Genomic DNA, 21329 nt, shown 5'->3' on the forward strand with positions numbered 1-21329 from the left:
CACACAGATTTTAGAGCCCATTCTTGCTGAGACTAGAATTCAGGACAGCTATTTATAATGTACTAAAGGCTAAGACATTTTACTTATCAGTATTATAAGAGTTCACACAAAAATTACCACATTCGGGACTGGAGCGATAGCACAGTGGGTAGGGAGTTTGCCTTACACTCGGCCGACCCAGGTTCGATTCCCAGCATCCCATATGGTCCCCCAAGCACCACCTGGAGTAATTCCTGAGTGCAGAGCCAGGGTGTAACCCCTGAGCATCGCCGGGTATGACCCCCCCAAAAAAAAAATCCACGTTAACCCAATTTTCTGTACAATGGGTTAATGTGATAACATGAAATAGGTCAGATATAATTCTAGTGAAAATATCCTTCAATTTCTGTCACAATTTGCCTACTCTGATGAAACCCGAACATGTCTGATCAATAACTGTCATTGTCTGGGAAAAAAACATTCAGATACACAAAATGAAAAAACTTTCCTAACCTAGCCTTTTTGTCGTTTCAAAATACAAACACTGGGCCCCGCCCAGGGTGGCCATGTGGCACCAGGGATCAAATCCAGAGCCACGCCTGTGCTCTAAAACCTGAGTCACATCCAAGACGCCTCTTAAAGTAATAAATACCCACAACTTCTAATAATACTATTGCCACACACGGGGACGTACAACTCCCTAAGACCCTAAGCCATCCCCCCACCTCTCCAGGCCCTTCTCAGCAGGCTCGGCTGCAGGAGGACATTTCCATTTCCCCCACCCACGAGCTATCTCTCAACTCACACTTGAGAATCACAGCCTCTTTTCCTGGTGAGTCTGTCCCTGAGTCTTCAGGACTCGAAAACGATTACTTGATTTTCTGTGCTTATTCTTAACCCCAGCACATAACCACTGGATTATAAAGGTCTGTTCCCTCAACAGATGTTATGTTCCTTGAGTGAAGAAACTGATTATTTTCTCATTTCTGTAGCACCCCTCTACCTAGTATAATGTCTGGCTTTTACAAGTGTTGACTATCTTCAACACAAAACACATAGTATAGTACTTCACAGCTTACTTGATACTCACTTGACTATCTCCTAATGCTGGTGCTGAAGAAATAAAACCCAGAGTTTAATTAGTAAATAACACTAGCTTATTATAATAGTTCAATGCTAATTTACTATAGTTGCATTAAGTTGGGGTAAAAACCGGCTATTATATAACTGACTGCTCAAAGAGTCAACTAAAAATAAGTTTTAAAAAACTTTTTTCAAAATAATTCAGAAGGGAGCCTGTCATTAACACTGAGTTCACACTCAAATCACATTTTTAAAAACCAGGAGAATTGTTTAAATACCTATGTTAATTCATCCACTTACTCTATTAAGTGCTTTGGGGATGAACCACTTTGATGGAATTCATCAGCATCATAAAATTCATCTTCACTGCTAGAATAAGAGAATTCTGGAACTGTATTTGGAGACAAGTTGACATGGCTTGGAGAAGTGAGACTGCTACTAGGTGGTGAGTGCCCACTGCCTAGGAAGTTAAAAAAAATTTCAAATTAGGGTGGAATATTGCGTACGGAAGGAAAGAAACTACAGAGAGGGGTTCAAAGTCTTTCTAGAAGTAAAAGAAAATCCACATTTAAACTAGAAAATAAGGTAAATCTTAGTTCAGAATAAGGACAAAGCCATGTTAAGGTTCCTTGCTATGTGTCCATATGTTGTAGTGGTCACCATCTACGTAAAGTTCCCTAACGTATACTGATTGTTCTTAATAATAATAAAAAAGGACAAAGTCTTTTAAAATAAAAGGTGTAGGAAAAAATATCTTTTTAGCCTAGAGTCTAAAAAAGATAAAGAAGAAGGGCCAGAGAGAGAGAGCACAGCTGGTAAGTTAGTAAGGCTGTGTTGGATCCTGGTACCCGATATGGTCCCCTGAGCACTGCCAGCAACAGTCCCAGAACTCAAAAGCCTGTGTCCCTGAGCACAGCCAGGTGTGACCCCAAAACAAAATCCAAGAGATAGAAGACTGAAATCTAATCTCTGGAATGATCATCTGGTTGTAATTTAGTAATATGTTAATAACAATGAAAGTATCAAACAGAACAATTAAGTACTGAGACCAATTTAACAAATATTTAACACCCAAGATTCTAAGGCAATTTATGCCAAGTAGAAATGCCTGGAGAAGATTAAATTTATAATTAAGTTACTGCTGGTAATCTAAGACTTTTTGGCCAAGACATTTTACTTCTAAGTAAAAAAACAAACAAAACAGTTCTAGAGAGAGTTCTAGAAAAACGGATAAAAGGAATAAAAGTGAATCCAAAGCCACCTATGAAGTAAGTTTTAGCCCAATACCATGTCAATGGAACAAACATTAAGGAAAAGAGAACCTCTACCTGCCACACTTGTCATGATGAGATATATATGTGTGTGTATATATATATATCTATATATATATACATATCTCTGTGTGTGTATGTATATATACATACAGAGAGATATGTGTGTATATATACACACACACAAAATTGCCCCCTAAAAATTAAATAACATTAAAAACTATCCCCTGTAAATGTAATGTTTATTGTGGACACTCTAAAGTTCATCTCTGTATGTAACAATAAGATGGGATATTTTTGTCTTATTGAAAAAAGACAAAAACGAGTAAGATGATGACGGGGACGGGGGGGGGGGGGAGTTGGTTTTATTTTTTAGCCTTTTTTTATTGGCTGTTTTTTGGGCCACACTTAGTGGTGCTCAGTGTTTATTCCTGGCTGTGCACTCAATAATCACTCTTGGCAGGCTTGGCGAACATACGGGATGCTGGGGATCGAATACAGGTCAACCAAGTGCAAGGTATACCTTCCATATTATAATTCTGGCCCAAGGATGATAAATGTTAAGTAGTACATAAATACTTCAGGTGATCATACAACTGAAAATAAGTCCAAAAAGAAAACCGAGCTTGAATAAGAATTGCAAATAAAAGAACTGAGTTCTTATGAGAGCAAAGAATGTTATTTTTCTCAATTTTTTTTCTATTAGTGAGAGAGGTAAAGTAAAGCAGATAGAGAAATTAAGTTGAAAATGCAAACAAGAGACTGGAGCAATAGCACAGCGGGTAGGGCGTTTGCCTTGCAAGCGGCTGACCCGGGTTTGATTCCCAGCATCCCATATGGTCCCCTGAGTACCGCCAGGAGTAATTCCTGAGTGCAGAGCAAGGAGTGACCCCTGTGCATCGCCAGGTGTGACCCAAAAAGCAAAAAAAAAAAAAAAAATGAAAATGCAAACAATATACAAAATCACATACTAATTAAAAAATTTTTAAAACATTTTATTGTTAGGGGGACCAACCCAAATATTGTTAGGGGGCCACACCAGCAGTGTGCAAGGGCTGACTCCCGGCTGTGTGCTATGGGATCACTCTTGGCAGTGGCAGGGGGAAACCATAAATGGTGCCAGGGAATCAGGATTGATCACACTCAAAGCAAGCACTTCTCTCTAGACTCAACAAAAAATTTAAAGTATTATAAAATGCTGTTCTGAAACATCTTCTAAAATAATTAATCTTAATTACCAACAATTAGTAGTAAGAGCAAGTTCACTTTTCAGTTTGTACCTAATTTTACATACCTCCAAATAGACAAATGCAACATATTAAAAAAAAAATTGGGGTGGGGGGCCTGGAGAGATAGGCAAGCAGGTATTTGCCTTGCATGCAACCCACTTGGGTTCAATCCCTGACATCCCATATGGTCCTCTGAGCATCTAATTCCTGAGTGCAAAGCCAGGAGTAACCCCTGCGCATCGCTGGGTGTGACCCAAAAAGCCAAAACCAAAAACAAAACCAAAAAAATAAAAAATAACCCCCCCCTTTTTTTTTCAAACACAGAGGACCATACAGTGTGCCAGGGATTGAATCTAAGTTGGTTATTTTCAAGGCAAGTGTCTCAGGCACTGGACTATCTCTCTAGCCCGTTTTAAATTTCTTTTCTTTTTTTTTTTTTCCTTTTTGGGTCACACCCAGCGATGCTTAGGGTTCACTCCTGGCTCTTCACTCAGGAATTACCCCTGGCTGTGCTCAGGGGACCATATGGGATGCTGGGAATCGAACCCGGGTCGGCCGCGTGCAAAGCAAACGCCCTACTCGCTGTGCTATCACTCCAGCCCCATCGTTTTAAATTTCTTGACATATATATGAAATCAGGCACTACAGTTAAAATGAACACCAGGTAACAGAGGGAATGGAACACATTTCAACATCATATTTAAATTGCTTATCAGCATTTTCTGAGCATCAAATAAGGGTTATTAATTTGTCTCAAAATTCAGAAGTCAACTATTCATGTTGTTACATTTAAGTAAAAGCAGCAACAACTTTACTGACATTTTAAAAGAGGGGAGAGTCGTGCAGTAATTTTTCCTGATTACAGGAAAAAGCCAGACAAAGAGAGAGATCTGGAGGAAGGGTTGGGCATTTTTATCTGCCATAGTGGGTTTGGCTTTTGCCTCCAGGTCATAACACAGACAAAAATGAACTAGGGACTCCCCTGAGTTTAATTTCCCAAGTGACAGCATAATTTTTTTTTTTTTTTTTGCTTTTTGGGTCACACCCAGCGATGCTCAGGGGTTACTCCTGGCTCTGCACTCAGGAATTACTCCTGGCGGTGCTTGGGGGACCATATGGGATGCTGGGGATCGAACCCGGGTCGGCTGCGTGCAAGGCAAACGCCCTACCCGCTGTGCTATCGCTCCGGCCCCGTGACAGCATAATTTAATTAGTTTTAAAACAAAGAAAAAAATCTAATTTTAACACTGACAGTATCTCTGTATATTAGAGAAAATAAAGATTAATCTATATAAATTATATAAATGCAAATTAAGTAAAATATAACAATATAAATATAAAATATAAGTAAAACATACTTAATTTGCCTAGAAAAAAAAATTCAGCAAAACAGCAATATATGTGCCAAGCCTGGAATGTGACTGAGTTGACAGTGTAAACCTCTGGGTTCAGTCCCCTGCATCACAAAACAAATCAAACAAAAATAAATACATGTGCCAAAAGTTACTGTACAAGGGTATTTACTAGTCCTGCTTAGAACAAGAAAATACCAGAAAAATCTAAATGTCCATCAGTGGAAAAACAGATATAATGCCTGCCCATAAAACATGATCTCACTGAGGTTAAAGTAAAAACCAAATTAAAAATATGGGGCTTTATTATATTCATATATGGAAAATAGAGAGCAAAAAGTGGAAAAGCCTTCCACTTTTTGTTCTCTGCACTGTCTGATTACTATTAAAAAAAGTATACTAGTCTAATAAACAAAAATTCAAATAAATCTTCAAAATAAATCTTAAGGTAAACAATCAAAATCCTACAGTAAATTATATTATTAAAGCGTCTTTATCGACTTTATATGTGGAGCTGTAATGGAAAAACTGTTATCTCCAATAGAAATACAGATTTTTTTCAACCCTCACCCCCATCAGTACCAAAACACAACCTCAGGATGTTAATGGGGTGTTATGAGTAGCAAAAGATTTACACAAATCTGTACCTGTACTATTTGGTGTAGGAGTCTGATGATGTCCCAGGGTAGCTAAAACAGGCCCAACGGGTAGGGAAGATGGACGCTGCTCTGACTTACACAACTGAGCGGGCTCTAGGAAATTAAACATGTCAAGTGAGTTACAGAAGTAGCTGAGCATACTATGTTAACGGTTACTGTGTATGATTCAAAGTTCCAAAGAGTATTAAGTTCTGAACCTGGAATTTTTTTTAGGGGGGAGGGGATACACTTGGCAATACTTGGGGGTTACTCCAGGCTCTGTGCTTAGGAATACACTCCTGGTGGTGCTCAGGGAACCATATGGGAAGCCAGGAATCAAACCCAGCTCAGCCATGTGCAAGACAAACACTCTCCCCACTGGAATTTAAGTTCCACCATGTCAAGTTCCATTTTACTCTTCCTTTCTAACTTCCTATCCTCTTTTATTTTCTTTGAAATATTAAAATCTGTTTTTATAAATCTTATTTCATAATTGTTTATTTTCTGACTTAACAGCACTTGCTGAGAACACACAGGAATGTTAAATAATTTTTTTTTAAAGTAAAAGGACAAATATAAAGGTGAGTGTTGGCCCTTACCTGATAGTTCTTAAAAATACTATTTGTTATTATACTTTAAAATATCACATGTGGGAGCTTGAACATAGAACAACAGGCAAGGAGTTTGTCTTGCACGTGGCCAACCTGGGTTCAATCCCTGGCATTCCATATTGTCCCCCAAACACCGCCAAAACTGATTCCTGAGTGCAGAGCTAGGAGTAAGCCCTGAGCATCTTTGGGTGTGACCCCCAAAACAAAAAGTAAGTCTACACACGCATAGGAGCTGGAGAGGAGCATGTGGGAGGACGCAGGAGCGTCAGTCCCAAACCTGCATTTTCCCAAAGCACGACTGGAGTAGCCCCCACGTAGTGTCAGGTGTGGCCCAAAAAACAACAACAAAAAAGGGGAGAATGTTGCTTAACAGTAAAGCACTTGCCTTGTATGTTTGAGGCCCTGGATAAGATAGCTAGTACCCAGTGCAAAAAAACAAAACAAACACAAAACTACAATAAAAGTCCCCCAAGAAAACCATAAATTGTCTATCTAGAAAGTATAGTGAACAAATTTCACAGCTTTCTTTTTCATTCTAGTCCACCATGAAGAAAGCAAATGGGAACATTGCTGGATAAAATTCTAGAAGATCATATTAAGTTGTTCATGGTAGCCAGGGATCTTGGGTACTAGGATTCTTTTATTCTTTTTCACCAATTAAATCTAAGTCTTACTGTGTTTCGTCTCACCTGAAAAACCCAAAGGCTTTTAACTGAACCTAAAATGTCCTAAACCAAAATATCATCATCATTTTCCAGTTCACTTTTAACCTGTGTGTGTGAGAGATGTTTTTTCCTTTAATTTGGGGTCGGGGTGGGTAAAAAAGGGCCTTCCAAGTAGTGTTCAATGGGTGCCATTAGCCAATCAGGCCAGTGGGGTGGCGCTACGCAGGCCTAGCCTGATGATGCCAGAGTAATACTGCTCAGGGCCTCCAGGGCAGTGCCAGGGATTGATCTCCAAGCCTCGGAGCTGTCTACCCACTTCTTTCTACATAGTCATAACAAAGAAAAAAAGAACAAAGAAAGAAAGAGCCCCTTAGGATGAGTACGAGAGAATTTTTCCCCACATAAATGTGTGGAACATTTTCCAATACTATACCTGGAGGTAAGACAGTCTGGGAAGGCATTGTGTTGATCACAGGTTCCAAGGGACTAGGTTGATATATTGCATCTACAGGATTAATTGTACTCTGAGATAAAGAAACACAGCACAGTTATTTTTAACTAAATACCTGTCTAGTGCTGACCCTCCCAAATATAAGAAATGCCCATATTTGACACTCAGAGAAGCTACATAGATAGAATGATCAAATGCAAAGTAGAAATAAAAGTACATTTACTATCTAGCAGCCAAAGAGTTTCTTATTTATAAAAGCACAGTAAAGAAGGAAAATGAATGTCGTAAGACAGTAAGACTGAAGTTGGGAAGAGTTGTAAGACAGTGATGTATGGCTCCAGGGAACCAAAACAACCACATCTAACCCAATCTGGGCTTCTTATATTCTTAATTTACCATAAATACTGTTTCACCATAATGAGCCAAATACTGTTTCATACCAAGAGAAATGTTCTCTCTTTCTTTGGTATTACTGAATATTACACCAACTGGAGTCATTTAGTATACCAATTAATAGCTAAGAAGAAAATTTTATTAGAATTCAAAAGAAAAACTATTCAAACATGTAGTTACAATTTTAGAGGGGGAAAAAAGGGTCTAGATTTTGGAGACAATTACTGTCAGTATTAACAGCATTTCAAAATCAAGACTAGAGACTGAATAGATAGTACAGTGGGTAAGGCACTTGTCTTGCACACAGTGGACCCTGATTAATCTACGGAACAAAATATGGTCCCCCGAGACCCACCAGGAGTGATTCCTGAGCAAGTAAGCCCTAAGCACACCTGAGTATACACACAAAATGCGACTGAGCGATAAGGCACTTGCCTTGCATGCAGCCAGTGAAGGTTTGATCCTCAACACTTACACGGTCCCCTAAATCCTACCAGGACTCATCCCAGAGTGCAGAGCCAAAAGTACACCCTGAGAACTGCCCATGTGTGGCCCCCAAACCAAGAAAGGACTCTTCCTCCACAAAAACCCAAAATAAATGAATAAGACCGTGTGGCTTATTGATGCATTTTTATTTGGAGAAGGGGAGATTTTAAACCACACTCTGAGTAAAATTCAGACCCACCTCTTAGAAGATTATACATACTCAGTACACAACTACTCTGTGATTAAAAGGTAAAATTGTGCAACTTGGAAGAAATAAAGAGAACCTAAGGTAATTATGCTAAGTGAACCAAGCAAGAAATAGATAATTATCAAATGAATTCGCTCATATATATAAATAATAAAAGCAAATAAACTGGCAAAACTCGAGAGTAGTTCCTAGTTCAAGTGAAAATGATGGCAGCTGCTGTAGCAGAGGGTAGGGAGGAACGTAGAGGGGCTCCTTAATGGGAAGGCACGGGTCTTTGGTCGTAAGACAAAGTGAATCCTGCACTCATATAGTTGTTAAGCTTAAGTCTAAGCTTCTATACTGTAAACTAATAAAAACCAAGGGGCTGGTACAATAATACAGAAGGTAGGGCTCTGCCTTTCATGCTGCCAACCATGCCAACCATCACCTGGCATCCCATATGGTTCCCCAAGCACCACCAGGAGTATATTACTGAGTGCACAGCCAGGAATAACCCTTCAGCACCACTGGGTGGTGTGTCTCTAAAACAACACACACACACACACCACCCCAACCCAGGTGTGCCCCCAAAACAAAGCACACAGACACCCTAATAAAACTCAGTAAGAAAAGGGGTGGAAAACCGTGCGGCTGCTAGTGCGGCCGCTTGACCTCATTTCTCTTCATTCTCAGCAATGGAAAACAAACTATCAAATGCTTCCTTTTCAGCAGGTCCAACTTTAGGGGGGAGAAACTCCAAACAATAATAGTGAGTTTTTGTTGAAATATTGAATGTAATCTAAGTAAAGTGAAAGTAAAGTGAAATCTATCAGTTATTCAGGCAGGGTGGGGGGCTGGGGAGTTGGGGGGTTGGAGGGAGGTATACTGTGATTCTTGGTGGTCGAATATGTGCACTAGTGATGAGATGGGTGTTCGAGCATTGTATAACTGAGACTTAAACCTGAAAGCTTTGTAACTTTCCACATGGTGATTCAATAAAAGAATAAATTTTTTTTTAAAAAAAGAAAAGGGGTGGGAGTGGGAGTTTACTTTGCATGTGGATTTGGTCGACCCCAGTTTGATCCCCAACACCACATATGGTCCCCTGAGCTCTGCCACGAGTGATCCCTAAGCACAGAGCCAGAAGTAAGTCCTGAGCACTGCTGAGTGTGGCCCTCAAAAAAACAATCATAAAATAGAAAATACTGAAACAGAATCTCAAGAGAAATACTTTGCTTATGAAGCTAAAGTATTGGCAAAAACTTTTAAATGCCTAAAAATGAAATGGAAACAAATTAACTATGACTTCTGCTTGCAAAGCATGTACTCCAGCCCTGTGAGCCATCTCCCAGGCCCATGAAGTTGGGAAGGTTTTAAAGCATAAGGAAAAACAGAGACTTGCCAGGAGTAAGCCGTGCACAATGCTGTGCATGACAATGTGAATGACAGGAGGAGGAAGGAGGAGGAGGAAGGGGGGGGGGAGGATGAGTGGGGAGGAAGGGGGGAAAGAAGAGGGATGAAGGACCGGGAAGGAGGAAGGAGGGGGGAAGAGGAGGAGGAGGAGGGGAGAAAAAGAAGTGGTGGAGTGTCTGGATGTCTGGGACATCTTTTCGAGGGGTTGTCATAATTATTATAATTCTATTATATTATTATAAAAATTCTTCAGGGCTCTGCTTTCAAAAACCAGAACAGACTACAATCTCTAAACAAGCATCTCTACAAATCCTGGAACTTTTATTTCTCTGGAGCCTCATACTGTGAGCTCTGGGTTACCCCGTGTGATGCCCGGTGGTCGTCCAGTGGCCCTGGGGTCCATGGTACTCCTGCAAAGCCTGTGCTCCGGCCCTTGCAGCCATTTCCCTGCCATGGAGCAGTCCTTAAAAAAAAAAAGTCCTTCTTTTCACATCAGTGGGCTTTATAAAGGCAGAACCTCACCATTAATAGTTTGACCCATAGAAATGAGAAAATATCACACCCTCTTAACCTTTCTTATTATACATGAGACCAGACTAACGAAATAATTTTTGAAGAGGAGCCAAAATTCTTTTCCCCCAATATCATTTTTTTTTCAAATGAAATGATCTAATATTAATCATGTCAAAGGAAACTACTTTAAACTTTCTGCATATGTGGCTGGATAGACAGTATAGCGGGAAGGGCATTTGCCATGTATGTGGCCAACTCGGGTTTGATCTCTGGCAGTCTATATGGTTCCCGAAGCCTAGCAGGGGTGATTCCTGAGTGCAGAGCCAGGAGTAAGTCCTGAGCGCAACCAGATGTGTCTCCCCGCCAACCCCCCCAAAAAAAGAAACCATTCAGCATGTATATTAAAAGCACTCAGTATCTTTTATTTCTATTAATAAAGAAATGTAACATTTCTACTCTTACCTACAATGCTTAGTTAATGAATTTCAGGCCAAATTATGTTAAATTCTGTACCTTGCTTGAAAATGGATGTACAAAGTTCAAATGTGCAAGCAAATGATAATTCTCAGTCCTAATATGCTGTGACATAAGTAAAATTCATGCACTATAACATATGCAGTTGATCCTTGAACAAGACAGGTGTCAGTACTGAAATTCAAAACAAATTTTCTCTATAAAAAACTTAACAGTCATCACTTGATATCGAAGGAAATGGGTTTGGTGTGACCAAAAAGGGAAAAAAAAAAAAAAGCTCAACCAACAGATTCCATGTTGGCTAAAACATGTGAATAGCTAAGTATAACTCTGAACCCTCAAAGTTGACCCATAGTGCTCTTGTTCAAGGGTCAACCATACACATATGAGTGTGTATAATATATGCAAAATATACATATGTATATGTACATATCCAGCAAACAATCTTCTTAGACTTCGTTTTCTTTATAGATGAAGAAACTAAGACGTAAAGTTAAGTAACTTGCCTAAAGTCACAAGTATTGAGTGTTAGGGTTTGATCTTAGCAGTCTGGATCCAAGACCAAAATCATGAATAATTCCTTCCTTTTCTCTAAGTAAAAAACTCTCAAGGAAAAACACCACAACCTGAATCAAAGGGCTCAAAATTTTATTCCTACAAGTTCCTAATTTCTTCTTCTTCTTCTTTTTTTTTTTTTGGCTTTTTAGGTCAAACCTGGTGATGCTCAGGGGTAACTCCTCACTCTGTACTCAGGAATTACTCCTAGCAGTGCTAGGAGACTGCATGGGATGCTAGAGATCAAATCTCGTTGGCCATGTGCAAGGCAAACACCCTACCCCCAACCCGCTGTACTATTGCTCTGGCCCAAGTTCCTATTTTCTATGACTACAAAGTTTCTGGATTTTTTTTTGTTTGTTTGTTTTTGGGTCACACCTGGCGATGCACAGGGGTCACTCCTGGCTCTGCACTCAGGAATTACTCCTGGCGGTGCTCAGGGGACCATATGGGATGCTGGGATTTGAAGCCGGGTCGGCCGCGTGCAAGGCAAACGCCCTACCCGCTGTGCTATCACTCTAGCCCCCAAAGTTTCTGGATTTTTAAAATGCAAATGATCAAAATTTTTGGCATGCCTTATAAAACTACCAATTTGGTTTTAGCATTTAATAAATTAAAGTGACCAATATTGTTTTATAAGAGAGCAAAATAACTGCTACCATGATTTCCCTTATGGTCTCTGAAATCATGAAATGTTAGACAACCTATTCTAAGAGGCTTACAATCTTTTTGTGGTGGGGGTTGTGGGTTATGGTATGTTGTCTGGGCCACACATACAGAACTCAGGGATCGCCCCTGCAATGCTGGTACTGGGGAATCCAACAAGGGTTAGTCACATGCTAGGCAAGAGTCGGAACCCCTGTACTATCCAGCTCCACGGCACACAATCGCTGGAAGATGTTATGCTGTACTTTTATCACAAAATTGTAACGTATCACTACGGCACAATCTTTACATTCTCAATGAAATGAAATAAAAATTCTAGGATCAAGAGATAGTACTGGGGTTAAGGCCTTGCATAGAACCAATCCCAGCTCAATCCCCGGACTGAGAACACTGAGTAAGCCCTAGCATAGAGCCAGGAGTAAGTCTGAAGCACCTTTGGGTGTAGTCCCCAAACAAACACTGAATAGTGTTTAACTGGAAATTTTAGAACTTTTTCTTATTTCTTCTTTTTAAGCAAATATGCAAACATTGTATCACTTTTCATCTTGAACCAATTATAAAGATTACATGCTCATCCTATGAATTATAGTCATGAGATGGTTCTGAAGATTTTAAAAAATAAGTTTCCATCTCAAACAAACTAGTTATTTAAAAGTTTTACATCAACAACAAAAACTGAGGGGGTAAGGGGAGGGCGACAACCTCCTGATCCAAAGATTCAGTCTGAAGGCAGAGAGATCGTCCAAATGGTAGAATACATGGGTCTAATATGTGCCAGGGCCTGAGAATCCGGGGCCCCACCTAGTCCCAAGGCATTGCCAGTTAGGGCACTGTGCTGTCATGTCTACATGGCCACACCCAACACTGCAGGGAACAGCCCCGCCACAGCCCTGAAGGAGAGAGCCTGAACACAAGGCACCTAGTTAGCACAGAATTTGCACACTTCAAGCAAAAAACCTTGTAGCTCTTTTACTTCCAGTTAGGAAATGTTAACAACTTTTTTCCCTTTTCAAAAACAAAACAAACAAAACCCACAGGAAATTGAATAGAAATAACAAGCCAAGGGGGAGGAAAGAATAAGAAAAATGACTGAAAGTGAAAGAATTCATATGGTAACTTGTCCCAGCAAAAATGCAGCATATACTACAATAATGACATTAGCACAACACACACATAAAAATAATAGGAACCTACAAACACTGAAGTGGGCTGAGATGTTGCTTTGCTATACCACTTCCTCTTTGCTTTCATTGGAGAAAAATAAAGGCTGACAAGAAGCGCTATATAAGAAAAGCTGTATGGTGCACCATGATTACCCTTTAAGTTATTGATACATGCAGAGTGATTTAATTTGAACCAACACTTTAAAAAATTTTAAGACTGCCATTTCCCTTCCAAATGATTGCTGAAAGATGGTCAACATTAGAAGGTCAAGGAAAACTGCAATAGTCAACAAAAAAAAGCAGTGAGTAGGTGAAAAGAAGAATTTGCGCTGAAAATGAGTAGAAATTCAGGCTTCTCCTGACATGACTGGTTATTAATGCTCTGCAGAAGTAAAGGGAAACAAAGAGATTAGATTAAACTTACTATAATTCCATCTGCGTGCTTCTCCGCATTACACTGGTCCTTAAGGGAAAATGTTAAAACATTAACTTAATTCTTTCATATAACTCCTCATGTACTTTTGTCTTTACTAAGAAAGCTTATTTTACTAAGAAAGTAACAATGCTAAAATATACTGTTTTTTTGTCCTTCCATTAAGATTTTAATTGCATTTGTACTTTTCTAGTCAAACACAACTCTATCAACCTGTTTACACAACAATTAACACCAACAGCATGGTATTATCTTTTTAATACAGGGATTAAGGTGTCTGTTGTGGAAATATCCTACTGAATTATGTAGTCACAATACTACCAATAATTAAAAGCAAATATTATTAAGGACTAAATATTAGTGAAAGTCCCCATTTTTTTTTCTGGATTTAACTTTATAGTAAATTATGCCAATTCCCTAAATTTGTACTGTACTTTACTATTAAAAATAATTTCTCAGGGGCTGCAGATGTAGTATAGGGGTTAAGGCAGTTGCCTTGCATGAAGCTGACCCTAGTTCAATCAACAGCACGCAAGACAGTCCCCCAAGGACAACATGGAGGGGTCCCTGAGCAAGGGGCCAGGAGGACACTCTGAGCACTGCCAGGGGTGGCCCAAGCTCCCATGCCCCCTAAGTAATCTCACAACTTTACTAATATTATTATATCTAAACTGTCACTGTCACTGTCATCCCGTTGCTCATCGATCTGTTCGAGCGGGCACCAGTAACGTCTCTCATTGAGAGACTTATTGTTACTGTTTTTGGCATATCCAATACACAATACATAATGTTCTCATTTTTATTTTAATAAACCATCACTATCCATGGAATGCGTTAACACTACCTGGCAGGTACCTGACATATATTCCATCATTTATTCCCACACCCACGCCTCCCTAAGAAATGTTCTACTACTATTTCATTGGCGAGAGGAGTCACAGAGAACATCAAGTCTGGGTTACAGAATAGGCCGTCTAGTTTCAAAATCACATGCTTATGTGATTCATTTCTCTGACTTGCCTCTCCTAGGATATACTTGTAGAGTGTGAGGAAGATAATCGGTGGTGGAACATTAATCATAAGAAAAACTGTCTTGTTCTATTAGTTTCATGGAAACAATATGTTTAACTTTAAATCAAACTAAACTTTTTTTTTTTTTTTGCTTTTTGGTTGCTCCTGGTTCTGCTCTCAGGAATTACTCCTGGCAGTGCTGGGGGAACATATGGGGTGCTGGGGATCGAACCCAGGTTGGCCGCGTGCAAGACAAACACCCTATCCCCTGTACTATTGTTCCGACCCCCAAACTAAACTTTTAGTATTTTAACTGGACTTTCTGAAAATTTTCAGATTTTAATAGAACCAATATTTGGCTTTAAATAACCAACTCTTTTTTATAACTCTTTTTCTTTCTCTACTGAGTTTATTTAAAAATGTACATTATTGAGAGATCAACCAAGAGATGTTTTAAGAAATAAGGGTATTTTTTTCATGCGCAGAAAAAAAAATTAACCCTAGGCTTGGCCTAGGGAAAGACTGCCTGTGAAACTGGCCGCTGGCTCCTGAGGCAAGAGCACCTCAGTAGGGCCCGCATGCTAAGCAGTGAGCGCGGCTCCTCACAGGGTAGGTGCTCACGTGGCACCTGCATTCCTTCTGGCAACCCAGAATGTATGCGATGGGATCTGTGCTGTGAAGAGTGCTTACATGAATAACCTCCAGTGAAAGCTAAACTTTTATTATCTGAACAGTTCTATTTGAAAGTTTCCAAGTTTTAAGAGAAAACAGTATTTGGAACTGGCTTTAAATAATGACCAAGTGGAGTCATTAGGGACTCAGAGGTGTTGAGTTTCTAATGACCTTCCCTGGGAGGCAGAATTTCACACGTGTTGTCACAATCATTGCCGAGGAATTAGGCATATTCTATGTAACTCCACTGGGAGAAGACATGTAATTTCCTCTGGATTTGCCATAGGTCTTTCTGCTGCTTTGGATTCTTCTGCCACAAGAAGATACATGTTTGGGGTCAGAGCGATAACAAAGCTGGAAGGGGGTTTGCCTTGCATGCAGCCAACCCAGGTTTGGGTTTGATCCCTCGAATCTCATATGGTCCCCTGAGCACTTCCAGGAGTAATTCGTGAGTATAAAGCCAGTTACCCCTGAGCATCTCCGGGTATGACAGGAGGAGGAGGAAGAAGAAGAGGGGAGAAGAGGGGGAGGGAGGAGGAAGAGGGAAAAGGAGGAAGAGGAAGAAGGGGAGAAGTGGAGGAGGAGGGGAAAGGAGGAAGAGGAAGAAGGGGAGAGGAGGAGGAAGAAGGGGAGAGGAGGAGGAAGAAGGGGAGAGGAGGAAGAGGAATAAGGAGAGAGGAGGAAGAAGGGGAGAGGAGGAGGAAAAAACATGTATGACTGCATGTGTATCTTGAATCCTCCAAGTCAATCACCGAACCTACAGTTGGCTGGCAATCTTTGCACAGATAACACATATTCTTCTGCACATCCCTCAAAATACTTGAATTTTAATATAGAATATTCGATTCCCCCCTTTTATGCATAAGAGAATATCTATATTAAAAAACAGCCAAATATCTACATTAAAAATTAATATAGTTGAAGATGTTAATGAGAATTACATACAAAAAATATTTAAAGTCTTTTCTTAGATAACTTGCTTTTTTCCTATTAACACTTAATTCTCTTAAAGAACTTCTCGGTAATACTGTAAGTCAAGAGAGACAGTGCAGGAGCTGAGGTGCCATTAGCCTACCCAAGTTTGACCCCCAGCACCATGCTGCTCCCAAAGCTATGTAAGCGGTCAGGAGCAGTAACCGAGCTCTGCCAGGTGTGCCCCAAACCCGACTCCCACCTCTACCCCCAAATAACATATGTATTAAATTTTCCTTAAATGTTCCCAACAAGAAGTAGAATTCACACTTCCTATTTTGGAATGTAGGAAGGTCTTTGCAACGGTTTCTACCAAATAAACATAGCAGATGTGATTACACATTATTACTCATTACCTGCTGCTTCTAATTCTTAATTTATTTTGATTCCCAGCAGTTGAGGGGAGAAAAGAGTAGTAAGTCAGTATGGGCTTTTGGGGTTTTTATTTTTTTTTTTGGTTTGTTATTGTTCTGTTCTGTGATGTAAGAAACTAAATTCAGGGCCTCATAAATAAAAGCCATGCGTGCTTCTACTGAGTAATATCCCAACCCCTGTTGCTGTTTTAAGATACCAACTTTTAGGGTGCTTTTTAGTAATAAGCTACTGCTTCAGTACATTATATTATATAGGGACACTACCACTATTAGTCCTGGTATAATTATCTTATCATTCCTGGCCCCTCTACCCCTCAATATTCTCAATAACGTATGAGATCAATGGGGTATTTCAAGTCAAAATTTGTATTTGGTATTATTTAACAATACAGTGGCTTGAGATTTAAGACAGAGTAAAATCTGCATGAACCTATAGACTATACTGTACCTTGCTGTAAATTCATTCCCATAATGAACTTTAAGGATTTTGTTTTATTCTTTGAAAGGCTTACACTCATCCCTCACCAAATCGACTTTTTTCTATCTTTTTTTCTTTTCTTTTTTTGGTAAGCAAACCACTACTGCCTTTAATCACACTCAGCTAAGGCTGAATATCAAGTATTAATTGGAGATCTGACTGAGTGACTTTTTTTCCTCTCAAAAGGGGGTGCTAGGCCTATTAAATTTGGGAACCTCCACTATGCACTAATTATATAATACAAAGATGAACATATGATGGTTATCTTTCTAGTTTCTTAATAGTATCTTAAGAAGCATGCAAAAAAAAAAGAAGCATGAGTATTTAAAATTTTATAAAAGAGAATTTCTAATTTCAGTTTGATGACTGTAGCAAATTGTTAGAAGGCTAAATATACCCATCAAAAAAAGTAAATTTAGATTCTAACTTGACACAACAATTAAAAATCGATCATATGGCTCTGTGGTATAACAGAAAGCACAGTTGCTTTCCAAAATGGATTAGACTCAAATGTAAGAACTAAAATAATATAATTATTAAATAACACATAGGAGGAAATCCATGTGATCTTGTATAAGTAATTCAGAGATGTTCTCAGGTAAGCCACAAAAGGCATAGAAGAGAAAATTTTAAAAAATGAAATCATTAAAAATTTTTAAATGTGTATGCTCCTTGGGCCATTATTAAGAAAATGAAAAGATAACTGATAGACTTAAAGAAAACTTTGCTAGTTATACCTGAAGGACTTGTATCCAGAATATCTAAAGTTATTTCTATAATTCAGTAAATAGACTGGAAGATATACCATTAAAAATGGGTGAAGAATTTGAACAGGCATTCCTCTAAAGAAGCTCTGTGCATGTTAAGGTGTAAGATCCTGGCAAACTTATGACAGATGGTTAGATTCCTGGCTCCACAACCTCCCTGCCACAGAAAGGGGATGACTGGCATTATGTAAACATATGAACAGATATTCAACATCATGATTCTTTAAGGAAATACAAATGAAAGCCACAAAATGCTATCACTGGAACTGCTTTTATCAAAGAGACAATCATAAATGTTGGTGAAGATGTAAAATAAACAGAATCCTTATATAATGCAAGTACGATGTAATAAGGTACAGCCGCCATAGAACAATTTAGCAGCTCCTCAAAAGGTTATTACCATGGTACCCCAAAATTCCACTCCTATATACTCAAAAGCAATTAGAATAGTCTACACAACAACATTGCAAATACTCACAGTATTATTTATAATAAAGTGTGAACAATCTAAAGGTTAATTGATGCCTGGATTAATTAGCATCGCTTGGTGTTGTCTCAAGGTCCCTGTGTATGTCCCTAGGGGTCCCTGCACATTGCTGGGGTGGCCTAAAGCCAAATAAACACACAAACAAACACAAAACTTTCCCAGTGCCCAGGACATTTCCTAACCAATTATGAAAGATCTGAGAATGGGATCCAAGCATCGAAAGTGTTAAAGATCCCAAGTCAATCTGATGTGTAACAAAGTTTGGGAATCAGTGAATTTTGGGAATCGGTGAATGTAATGGGCAGGAGAGAAATTATGGGAGTGGAAACTAGAATGGAAGAATAAAACTAGAAGGAGCTTCAAAATCTACCTACAGCATACTGCTGTAAAGAGTGTACTGCACCCCCACCCTTATACACACACACAGAACCAGGGATAAATTAGTTATCATTATACCCTTGGAGGTCTTAGATGACAGCATTTTTCTCAAAATAGCTGATCTCAGTATCTCATTAACTTGCCAATGAAGAGAAATCTCCAAAAGTGGCTGTAATAATTTATATTTTCATTCAGCCTGACAGGAAATTCCCCCATTCTTAACAACAGGACTTTGCCACTTTAAAATTTATGCTCTCCCTAAAACATGTGAATTTAGTACTTACTTAGGGTTTGTTATCTGGTACTAAGAACATCAAAAATACTAAAATACTTATATAAGTATTATACTTAATAGTCTTACGCCAGTAAGGATACAGGTTCTATTATCCATATTTCATATAGGAAGAAACCAAGACATGGAGTCCAAGATCTTGAAGATAATATAATACTGCCTCTAATGTTACTTAAAAACCTTATATCTCAATCAGAGGGATTTAAAGATGAATTTTTTGGGGGTGGGGGTGGGTCCTCTCCCATTCCCCATTTTTGGTGTTACTGTTCAGAAGATGGGGCATCTAAGGAGGCAAATCAAGGTAAAGGTCCTATGGGTGGGCCCTGATTTAGTAAGATAAGTGCCTACATTATAGGAAAGCCTTTGTGTACACCCCCTTATTTCCGCCCTTTCTCTGAGTGCAACAGAGAGAGGTTGTGTAAGAACACAGTGAGAAAGCAGCTGACTACAAGCCAGAAGAGAGAGCTCATTCACCAGATGCTAAACTGGCAGAATCCTAGATCATGTACGTGTAGCCTATAAACTGTGAGAAAAGAAATGTTTAAGCTACCAAACACAAAGTCGTTATGGAGATTATACTACAAAAGGCAACAAACAAGATTGCATAAAAATTTGGTCAGTGATGCAAGGTCATGAAGAAATGTCGCTAACGGGCTGAGGAGGTGTTACAGCAAGATGCCCATCTTGTGCGTGGCTGATCCCGGTTCAATTAGTGGCATCCTAGGCGGTCCCCTGAGCCCTCCAGGAATGATCCCTGAACACAGCAGGATTAAGCCAGTGCACAGTTGGGTGTGGCAGAACCCACTCTCCCCACAAAAGATATTAATGGAATCTGTGCGATGTGGGCAGAGTAGTAAGGAAACTTACTCTTCAAATAAGTTTCACATGAGTAAAAGTTTGAATAAAGTGAAACTGTGGGCCCTGGAAATCTAGGAGAAATGCTGAACAGGCAGAGAGTAAGGCAAGCACAAATTCTTGAAGCAAAAAATGCTTAGCCTGATTTAAGAAAATTAAACAGGCCACAGTTATTGGAATGTTGTGATCAAGTACAGGTGAGGTAAATATTAGTGAGGAATGGCTCAAAAGAAGTAAGTAATGAAGAGTAGTTTGGATTCCGTTCTATGAGAGTTGGGAAATCACCAGGGGGATCTGAGCAGGAGACAACACGGTCTGATTTACAATTTAATTAGATTTAAATTTATAAGAGTTCATACCAAGTACATAATCTGAGATACACTTCCACACTACTTTAAAGACCTAACAAAGATAAAGTCTCTTATGAAAAACACTAAAGTAAAATTCCATTTACTTGCTCCATATTACCCATTCTGAAGACCCTTGAAAGGGGTTTTCAGTTGGACTAAAATAAGCAGACAAATAACGAGTACAGAGTAAACTGTAGAAAATTACAGAAAGAAACATTACACTTTGTTCCAAAGGCAGAACCCCAAATTTTCTAAATAGGTGGATACAAGATGAACTTCTGAGGAGAGGGATGTAGCTAGGTAGAGCACATAGGTTGCACATATGAGGCTCAGGGTTCAAGTTCTTGGTATCACTAACAGACAAACAATGTGAACTACCGAAAAAGGCCAGGCTGCCTATTTTTCTAACTATGTAAAGCCTTGAATGAGTTGAAGAGTGTCCTAACTGGTCTAATTACTAATGGCTCTTCTGTTTCTATCTTCTACAGCAGGTAGCAAGAATCCCTCTAATACTTTCCTACTGTCAGGCACGGTGTAGGTTACTCATTATCTATGTACACATTTCATTAACTCTAGGGTATCCCACACCTACCCATGTGCTTTACTTTTTGTACCTCCAGGCCCTATTTTCCATTCTTCTTAAGTTTTAGAATGTGTACTGGTCTATAAAGTGGATCAGAAAACTTAGACATTTAACATAATTTCCAAACTCAAATGCTGAATTGTCTACTCACGTCTGCTGGTTAAAAACCCAAGTGTACAATCAGGTAGAAATAATAAGGTGATATAATATGTATTAAGGTTTAAAAGACCTTCCCCCCCACCCAGAGAAGCAAACTATATCCATAAAAACTTTTGCTTAAAATAACTCACAATATATTCATGAATAAGGGCGAGCCATTAAGGCAGTGGTCCATTAATGCACTACAGTACGAGAATTTCAAAACATTAAAAAAGTGTCTATTATGCTCTTCATATGGGGAAAAAAGATAAACCTCTACAATTTAATTATTTTTCCTAAGGAAATCTTTTTTATAAAAGGTTCTGCATTGTTTCAAGAGGAGATAATGGACAAAATGAAAGGAAGGGGTGAGTCACTTGAACAGACTCCCTTCCTTCCCAGTCATGACC

The 21329-nt window shown here is 39.2% G+C and overlaps 1 protein-coding gene across 11 annotated transcripts in view; it reads right to left on the bottom strand.

Moving 5' to 3' along the window:
* Nucleotides 1-21329, bottom strand: part of OSBPL9 (oxysterol binding protein like 9) — a 223716-nt gene that overhangs the window by 20111 nt on the left and 182276 nt on the right. For 9 of the 11 annotated variants that reach the window (XM_055138078.1, XM_004607131.2, XM_004607133.3 and 6 more), the window contains 4 exons: nt 13554-13592; nt 7262-7352; nt 5562-5666; nt 1363-1522 (listed from right to left, as the gene is read on the bottom strand). In XM_055138078.1, coding sequence (XP_054994053.1) covers nt 1363-1522; nt 5562-5666; nt 7262-7352; nt 13554-13592 — 395 coding nt within the window. The remainder of the gene's footprint in view (nt 1-1362; nt 1523-5561; nt 5667-7261; nt 7353-13553; nt 13593-21329) is intronic. The other 2 variants (XM_004607137.3, XM_004607130.3) reach the window with 1 other exon arrangement.

This window comes from Sorex araneus, chromosome 5 (genome assembly GCF_027595985.1).
Source record: "Sorex araneus isolate mSorAra2 chromosome 5, mSorAra2.pri, whole genome shotgun sequence".
Lineage (NCBI taxonomy): Eukaryota > Metazoa > Chordata > Mammalia > Eulipotyphla > Soricidae > Sorex > Sorex araneus.